We start from the raw sequence: 10269 nt of genomic DNA, 5'->3' as shown, positions 1-10269 counted from the left end.
CCTATATCTGTCTCAAATAAATCATCTCGGTTGTAAAATATAATTGTTGTGTAATGTATTTTCCCTGGTAAAAGAACATGTACTTTATTTACGAGTTCTAATGATGTCTAAATGATGAAGCATTGTACTGTACATACTGTATATTACTGGAATATAATGTACTAATGACATTATATACCTCTGTGGTTCTACTGTACCCAGAGAGATATTAATATATACCCTCTGTGGTTCTACTGTACCCAGAGAGATATTAATATATACCTCTGTGGTTCTACTGTACCCAGAGAGATATTAATATATACCTCTGTGGTTCTACTGTACCCAGAGAGATATTAATATATACCCTCTGTGGTTCTACTGTACCCAGAGAGATATTAATATTTCTGTACCAGACCATACTGTGAATAAATCAATATAAGAACTTTTAAAATGGCAGCTGAATTATTCATCACACTCACCTTTTCATTTCATTTTATTATTTTTAGAGAGAGAGAGTCAGAGAGAGAGAGAGAGAGAGAGAGTCAGAGAGAGAGGTGTGGGGGGGGAGACAAGCGGCAAAGGTCGTCATGACTGGGACTCGAACACGCGACACGTCAGGCCAGAGCCTCTATGTGGCCTCATGTTGCGCCTGGACCGCTAGGCCAGTGGACAGCCCTGTAGGCCCCCATATCTGGGTACTATAGTAATCGGTATAGCCTCGTACTAATAGTACTACTAATAAGTATTAGGAGTATTAGTAGGCCTAAGTCACTATACTTCTGGCTATGTTATGTCAAGTGTCATTACATTTAATGTTGACACGGACACTGACTGACTATCTATTATTAGAACATAAAACATGGAACACTGACCAACTATCTATTTATTATTATAACATAAAACATGGAACACTGACCAACTATCTATTTATTATTATAACATAAAACATGGAATACTGACTGACTATCTATCTAGTATTAGAACATAAAACATGGAACACTGACTATCTATCTATTATTAGAACATAAAACATGGAAGACTGACTGACTATCTATCTATTATTAGAACATAAAACATGGAAGACTGACTGACTATCTATCTATTATTAGAACATAAAACATGGAAGACTGACTGACTATCTATCTATTATTAGAACATAAAACATGGAACACTCACCAACTATCTATCTATTATTAGAACATAAAACATGGAACACTGACTATCTATCTATTATTAGAACATATAACATGGAAGACTGACTGACTATCTATCTATTATTAGAACATAAAACATGGAAGACTGACTGACTATCTATTATTAGAACATAAAACATGGAACACTCACCAACTATCTATCTATTATTAGAACATAAAACATGGAAGACTGACTGACTATCTATTTATTATTAGAACATAAAACATGTCACAAAAAGGTTGCATTGCAGAGCCCTGGTTTAACGGGATTCCGATGTAGTTCTCCTCCTGTCCACTTGGCGTCACTGTGCGCCCAAACACTTGATTTTGTCGCTCATGTTCAGGGTTGCCATGTCCGCTTATTATAAGCGACTCTGGGCTTGTTTTACTGGTTGCGTCTTTTTTTGTTTGTTTTTTAATGTTTGTTGTTTAAAGTTTAAACCAGTATTTAATGTTCAAGTCAAAGAACCACAGATGTAAATATGTGGAAACATTTAATGCCAGGGAGGGAGGGGAGAGAGAGAGAGGGAGATAGAGAGAGAGAGAGAGAGAGAGAGATGGACCCTCATACAAGATTTATGTTGTTTAAAAAGGTCTAAATATATATATTCCACGTTTTTAAAATTATCCTGAAAGATATTTTATTTTATTTTTTTAAATAGTGATGCGACGCGTTGTGAGCTTGTAGATCTGCTATTTTCAAGTGTAGCCCATCCATGTATCATTCATTTAATGGGGCGAAGTGCTCGCTTCTTTTCATTTATCTCACCCAACCTGGCAACCCCCCCCCCCCCCCCGGTCATGTTTGTTGTTCCGGGTTGAGGTTCAGGAACAACAGAGACAACACACGTGTGTCCAACACACACACACACACACACACACACACTCTCTGACAGTGTTTACGGTTTACATTAATAATATTATACAAGGTACAACAGTACATCCTCTCTCAGTGAAACATGGCGCCGGTAAGTTATCATTTATTGTTGTGTTGTTGAGAAAGACAGAGATAGCATGTGATGCTAGCTGGCTACATTCTGATCCATCTAACGGTCAGTTTACAGTGTGTAAGGACTAAGGATATGTTGCTGTAGCCCAAACATACATTTAGATTCTCGTAGAGGTCTTTTTCGATTCTGACGAATCTCTAGAGAGATTCGTCAGAATCGAAAAAAAACCTCTACGAGAATCTAAATGTTTGGGCTAATGTTGCGGCGTTCTTTCTGTTTTTGTTTTCGCTTTGCAATGTTTTATTGCAACAATTAAGTACCCACTGATGCTAAAGGACTACATGCGTGTAGTTCTAAGGTATCCGGAGAACTCGGCAGTTGATTGATTGATTTAAATAACACAGTTTGCAGAATTACAGTACATTCCAAGCACAAACTCAATACAAAAGACTGTTAACTGTGAGTGGACGACCCAATTAAGCATTACACTTATTTACAAGAGGGTCCACCATGTTCAATTCATCAAAACATTTAGAGACGTGCAACAAACAAGGGACTAAATTATTTTCGCTCCTATGCCACCAAAATGTGGAACGCCCTACCAACAGTCATTAAGACATGTGAATCCCTTGACTCCTTCAAAACCACTCTCAAAGGGCACCTACGGACGGCTGCAATTCAAAACCTCTGGCCTCTGTAAAATCTGAATCCCCCCCACCGCCCCCCTCTCCTTTTCCCCTCACTGTATATGTATCTTTTCCCTTTTTGCTTCCTATATGATGAATTCCTGTTCTGTTTTTTAACTACATAGAAGTGTCTCTAAATGTTTTGATGAATTGAACAATGTGGACCCTGTTGTAAACAAGTGTAATGCTTAATTGGGTCGTCCACTCACAGTTAACAGTCTCTGTATTGAGTTTGTGCTTGAAATGTACTGTAATTCTACAAACTGTTAATAAATATTTCAATCAATCAATCAATGCAAATAGACACTTCTATATAGCCCAGAACAGGATTTCATCATAAAGGAGGTAAAAAGGGAAAATAAACTTATACAGTGAGTGAGGGGGGGAAAAGGGGTGGGCGGTGGGGGGGGGGGGAATTCAGATTTTAGGGGGGCCAGTTTCGAATTGCAGCCGTCCGTAGGGGCCCTTTGAGTTTACCAACTCGACACTAGATGAAGTAGGAATGCTAAAAAGCACCAAAGTACCGAAAACAATGTAATTAATTAGTAAACAATATCCTGAATTGGTTGGCCTACTTATCATTGCTATTCACATACTCCCCTTTTTTATCATTGAATAGCTGACCATTTAATTTGATCACTTTATTTATTTATTTATTTGACAAAGCTCATTAATCAACATGTCAGTTTTCACATCAATGTAAATGGGCCATACAGAGTTAGCCGAAGCTACATTTCATCTGTAAGTCCCTGCAGGGCAGGCTCTTAAAAAAATGAATGATAAAAAGAAGGACAAAGTGTATAGTGTGCCTGCACACAACACCATGCGTTGATGCCATGTGTGCATTATGTGCAAGCACCCAACACTACTTTGGGAATGAACTGCATTATCTGTGATTTTGACCTCCTACACTGATGAACACAGCATGTTAATGAACTGCAACATCTGTGATTTTGACCTCCTACACTGATGAACACAGCATGTTAATGAACTGCAACATCTGTGATTTTGACCTCCTACACTGATGAACACAGCATGTTAATGAACTGCAACATCTGTGAGTTTGACCTCCTACACTGATGAACACAGCATGTTAATGAACTGCAACATCTGTGATTTTGACCTCCTACACTGATGAACACAGCATGTTAATGAACTGCAACATCTGTGATTTTGACCTCCTACACTGATGAACACAGCATGTTAATGAACTGCAACATCTGTGGGTTTGACATCCGATCCTACACCGATGAACACAGCATGTTAGTGAACTGCAACATCTGTGATTTTGACCTCCTACACTGATGAACACAGCATGTTAATGAACTGCAACATCTGTGGGTTTGACCTCCGATCCTACACTGATGAACACAGCATGTTAATGAACTGCAACATCTGTGGGTTTGACCTCCGATCCTACACTGATGAACACAGCATGTTAGTGAACTGCAACATCTGTGGGTTTGACATCCGATCCTACACCGATGAACACAGCATGTTAATGAACTGCAACATCTGTGAGTTTGACATCCGATCCTACACCGATGAACACAGCATGTTAGTGAACTGCAACATCTGGGAGTTTGACCTCCGATCCTACACTGATGAACACAGCATGTTAATGACCTGCAACATCTGTGGGTTTGACATCCGATCCTACACTGATGAACACAGCATGTTAGTGAACTGCAACATCTGTGGGTTTGACATCCGATCCTACACCGATGAACACAGCATGTTAGTGAACTGCAACATCTGTGGGTTTGACCTCCGATCCTACACTGATGAACACAGCATGTTAATAAACTGCAACATCTGTGGGTTTGACATCCGATCCTACACCGATGAACACAGCATGTTAATAAACTGCAACATCTGTGGGTTTGACATCCGATCCTACACCGATGAACACAGCATGTTAATGAACTGCAACATCTGGGAGTTTGACATCCGATCCTACACCGATGAACACAGCATGTTAATGAACTGCAACATCTGGGAGTTTGACATCCGATCCTACACCGATGAACACAGCATGTTAGTGAACTGCAACATCTGGGAGTTTGACATCCGATCCTACACTGATGAACACAGCATGTTAGTGAACTGCAACATCTGGGAGTTTGACATCCGATCCTACACTGATGAACACAGCATGTTAGTGAACTGCAACATCTGGGAGTTTGACATCCGATCCTACACTGATGAACACAGCATGTTAGTGAACTGCAACATCTGGGAGTTTGACATCCGATCCTACACCGATGAACACAGCATGTTAATGAACTGCAACATCTGGGGGTTTGACATCCGATCCTACACCGATGAACACAGCATGTTAATGACCTGCAACATCTGGGAGTTTGACATCCGATCCTACACCGATGAACACAGCATGTTAGTGAACTGCAACATCTGTGGGTTTGACATCCGATCCTACACCGATGAAAACAGCATGTTAATGAACTGCAACATCTGTGGGTTTGACATCCGATCCTACACCGATGAAAACAGCATGTTAATGAACTGCAACATCTGGGGGTTTGACATCCGATCCTACACCGATGAAAACAGCATGTTAATGAACTGCAACATCTGTGGGTTTGACATCCGATCCTACACCGATGAACACAGCATGTTAAAGGCCCATTCGTAGTCTGGATTGTCGGTGGTGAGGTGACCACCGAACTACAACATGACGTCACTGAGCCCCAGGCTAGCCCCTCTCGGGACCCCCTCGGTCCCTGATCAGTTCGTAAGCACTCGATAGGACATGGCTGTACAGTACATGCGCTTCGTTCACGCCACGCCACTCTGCGCTCCGCTTGAGTGTTAACCTCTCTCTCCCCCCCCCCCCTCCCTCTCTCCCTCCCTCCCTCCCAGCGGTCTAAGAAACGTAAGCCCAGCTTCCGGAAGCTTCTGAAGACCAGTTCAGTGAAGCTGGACAATAAGCTGAAGAACCGACAGTTCAAACAGGTGAACGTCGACAAGAAGCAGCGCAAGGAGCAGCGGAAACTACGCCAGGCGGTCAGAAACATCGCCACCGAGACCCCCAAGCCCCTGGAGGTCTACAAGAAGAGACCAGGTCTGTATAGAACCCCTAGAGGCCCCCTGTAGACCCCCAAGCCCCTGGGGGTCTTTAAGACCATACCTTTGATTCTGTGAAAAAAGTTGTGAATATTTAATTATGATAATTATACTAGACTTATTAGATATGATGATAATTATACTAGACGTATTAGATATGATGATAATTATACTAGACTTATTAGCAGGGCTCCAGACTAACCTTTTCACAGGTAGCACTGGCGCCACCTACCTTTTCAGTCGGTAGCGCCACCACAAATTAGGTACTGTAGCACCAACTGTTTTTTTGTATAGCGCCTCAGTGCTGTATTAATACATGACCTCATCACCAAGGCTAGCAAAGGCTTTCTTGGCTGAAGCATAAATGCCTTAAATTAATTAAAGGACAACTTTAGTTTTTTTTTTCAACCAAGGCTCATGTTTTAGTTTATTAGATAAAGTAAAAGATGAGTGTTAATCTTTTTTCATTCGCTGCTTTCTTTCGTTTTAGGGATTTTAGCTGTTTTTGACAGGGGGGGGCGGGGGCATTCGAACATGGGGCTAAATATGTATTTTTTAACACAGTCTTTTGGCGATTTCTTTTTTTATGGTTTACTATAGTCCTAATAAACGCCAGGAAATTACATCTGGCCACAGAAGATCACAGGATCTACTGAATGTGAAGGTAGCCTACTGGGGGAAGGCTTATACTGTGTGTATAGGCTCAATATGTCAGTTTGTCACATTCAATAGATCCCGTGATCTTTTGTGGCCAGATGTAATTTCCTGGCGTTTATTAGGACTATAGTAAACCATAAAAAAATAAATCACCATATAATTGTGTTAAAGAATACATATTTAGCCCCATGCTCAAATGCCCCCGCCCCCCTGTCAAAAACTGCTAAAATCCCTAAAAAGAAAATGAACACTCACCTTATAGTTTCTCTAATAACAACCTAAAACATGAACCTTGGTTGAAAAAAACTAAAGTTGTCCTTTAAGCAGATAACATGTTATATTTCTCACTCACACACATTCTATTCGAGTTTCTCGAATTCGAATTTCTACTAGGAAATTATTATAATGAATTAACCTATAGTGCATTTTTCCATATATTATCATTTGGCTACTGTATATGAAACAGAAATGAGACACACCCCTTACCTTCTGCATGGGCATGTTCAACCTAATGGCCAATAAGGATATTTAACACCGAGGTGCCCACTAATTCCTGCACCCTTTTGCAATGTGAAATGCCACCGAATTCATAATCCTTGCCCACTTTCCTCCTGTCTTTTCTTTATATGGAATGAACATGTGAAAGCTGATGTGCTTTTATTGTGAAGGTTAAAGTTTCTAAACGTCTCAGCCTGCATATTTCCATGTGCTGATCTACAAGCTCACAACGTGTGGTGGACGCGACGCGTTGTGAGCTTGTAAATCTGATATTTTCAGCATGCAACACCACGTCGTACGACGAAGAATATACCAGGTTTCACGTGGGAGATGTATTTTGTTCGAGGCGATCATGTATGTAGCCTGGCCTGCATACAGTCTATGGCCTGCACACAGCGCTACTCAGAGGCGATCATGTATGTAGCCTGGCCTGCACACAGTCTATGGCCTGCACACAGCGCTACTCAGAGGCGATCATGTATGTAGCCTGGCCTGCATACAGTCTATGGCCTGCACACAGCGCTACTCAGAGGTGATCATGTATGTAGCCTGGCCTGCATACAGTCTATGGCCTGCACACAGCGCTACTCCACGCAAAATAACAAGCTATCGGAAGCTATATATATATATAACAAGTTTACCGTGTTTGGGGTCGGGGACGAGGCGCAGTCCCCCATATTATGTTGTGTCTGCTGTCTCCGTGGATTCAGCGACAGCAATGCACAGCATGCATCATCATAGTTGTAAAAAGTGTGCGCTCCAGGGAAACTTATGTAGCCTACAGCCGATGCTGAAATCAGTTTAGTTTTTTTCGGGGTTGATCAGTGAGCGCGCCGCCGCTGTTGAACTCACGCGTGTCGTGTGCAGACCGTTGCAGACAGACAGACAGGCAGGCAGAGAGAGAGAGAGAGAGAGAGGGAGGGAGAAAGAGAGAGAGAGGAGGCGCGGAATGAGCGAGAATAAAGTAATATTTTATTATCGCGCTAACGCCCCGTGCTTCATTGAGTTGAGGCTGGGAGTGAAAGCAATAAGTAGCACCGGTGCGACCTCGTTCAAATTTAACTCGCACATTAAGAAATTAAGTCGCATATGCGACCTAATAGGTCGCACGCTGGAGCCCTGCTTATTAGATATGATGATAATTATACTAGACTTATTAGATATCCCGTTTAGTGGTTTTCATTTGACTTTTTTTTTTTTTTTTTCCACCCATTCTGAACGGGAACCCATTTTGGCGTTACCATCACGTTATGCTTTAGCTATTGAAAAATAGCAGATCTACAAGCTCATAGCGCGCCACCGAGTGGCGCGCTACGAGCTTGTAGGTCTGCTATTTTTGAAAAATCGAAGAACGACTGACATTTTTTGAATCTGATCTCAGGTCAGAATGGGTTAATCAGACAAGTGTGTGTCCAGTGGAAACCTCGTATGAATCTGATCTCAGGTCAGAATGGGTTAATATATTTTATTGGGTTTTTTACATTTTTTCCCCTCCCATGTGGGGTCCTTGTTCATGTCAGCATATACTGTACATTTGTTAATACATACGTCTTAAGGCACCCCTCATTTACCTCCCGTCCACCCACTATGCCCACCCACTCTTCCCCAATGCAGAGACAATACTGGGAAAAAAAAAGTCAGAATATGATTGAAATATGGCTGTCCAAAAGTCCACCAACCTATAAGGCATGACCAAAACATGTGTGACAGGCTGGCAGCGGGTCGTCTGCACCGGTTACATGCGTCATTTGTCTTTCTTCACGGAATCAACGCTTTCATTCTAGAGTCTGACCCTGTCTTCTACTGTGTGTGTGTGTGTGTGTGTGTGTGTGTGTGTGTGGTTTGTGTGTGTGTGTGTGTGTGTACAGAGGAGGAGGAGGATGAGGAGGACTTCGTGGAGTGTCTTCCTGTAGACATGATGGAGGAGGAAGACCTAGAGGAGATCAGAGCTCTGGCTCAACGAGCCTCCTTCCTCACCCGAGACCTGACCACCAGGTACACACACACACACACACACACACACACACCGCACGCGCACCACACCACACCACACCACAACACACACATTTGAATTATTTTATTTGGATCTGCACAAGAGGCGTAATACAATAGACCCAAACACTGATCAGAATTAGGTTATACATTATATGGTCCAACCAGATATAGCTGCTGCACATGCTTAACACACAGAGGGAAAAGGAGAAAAAATAAATATACATATATATAGCACATTGTTGACATACTATTACTTGACACTACTAGACAGGATGTTTGTTTTGGGTTTTTTAAGCCACCTAGGGATAAATGAAACAACGCCTTCTCCAGACAGACAGACTGCACATAGTAGCTGAGACAGAACAGTATTTAGCCACACACACACACACACACACACGACGAGAACCCGTTGAGACCTAAAGGACGATTCTACAAATGTCTACTATTTCTGACTTTATTAATGACGTCACATTGTGGGCTCTACAGCGCCGAACACACTTCTATTCGTCTCTAAAATAGGAGCACGAATCGGCCCTTACGTCCCAGTAGCGACCCTCGATCAGAACCACTAGGGAAAAGACAGCCGGGCCGCACAACCCGTTGGGACCACTCCGGAACGGCTCTGCCAGGACCCCCCCGCCCCCCCAGAAGCAAAGATTTGAGTTAAAAATATTCGCTCTGAAAGAATATATTATTCAATTTGTCTTTGGACGATGCAAAAACGCTAATCCACGCCTTTGTTTTTTTTCTCGGCTTGATTACTGCAATGCACTTTTTTCAGGACTACCTAAGAAAACGACTGACAGATTACAACTTGTCCAAAATGCAGCAGCCAGAGTTTTAACTAGAACTAAGATGAGAGAACATATTACTCCAGTTTTGGCTTCACTGCACTGGCTTCCGGTTGTTTTTAGGATTGATTTTAAAATTATTTTTATAAAGCTCTCAATGGTCTCGCACCTTCCTACCTACATGACTGCCTGCCTAAATATGTCCCAAACCGCCCCCTAAGGTCTTCCACTGCTGGCCTGCTCGCTTTGCCTAAAAAAATGGCAACTAAAAAATACGGGGAAGCAGATTTTTGCTTCTACGGGCCGTCGGCATGGAACAACCTCCCACTGTACCTTCGACAGGCAGCCTCTGTAGACATTTTTAAAGCACAGCTCAAGACCCACTTCTACAACATTGCTTTTAATTGATCTTTTATTTTTGAGTGGTGCAACC

At 42.1% G+C, this 10269-nt stretch overlaps 1 protein-coding gene across 1 annotated transcript in view; it reads left to right on the top strand.

Annotated features, from left to right (window-relative positions):
• The first annotated feature begins 1999 nt into the window (after positions 1-1999).
• noc3l (NOC3-like DNA replication regulator) overlaps positions 2000-10269 on the top strand; it is a 33374-nt gene continuing 25104 nt past the window's right edge. The window contains exons 1-3 of the mRNA XM_080789030.1: positions 2000-2140; positions 5692-5893; positions 8919-9045. Of these exons, the coding sequence (XP_080645156.1) occupies positions 2132-2140; positions 5692-5893; positions 8919-9045 (338 nt within the window). The 5' untranslated portion in view covers positions 2000-2131. The remainder of the gene's footprint in view (positions 2141-5691; positions 5894-8918; positions 9046-10269) is intronic.

The sequence above is a fragment of the Protomyctophum bolini genome (genome assembly GCF_963924005.1).
Source record: "Protomyctophum bolini genome assembly, chromosome: 18".
Lineage (NCBI taxonomy): Eukaryota > Metazoa > Chordata > Actinopteri > Myctophiformes > Myctophidae > Protomyctophum > Protomyctophum bolini.
The sequence above is the reverse complement of the archived record's forward strand: the minus strand, read 5'-3'. Positions and strand labels throughout refer to the sequence as shown.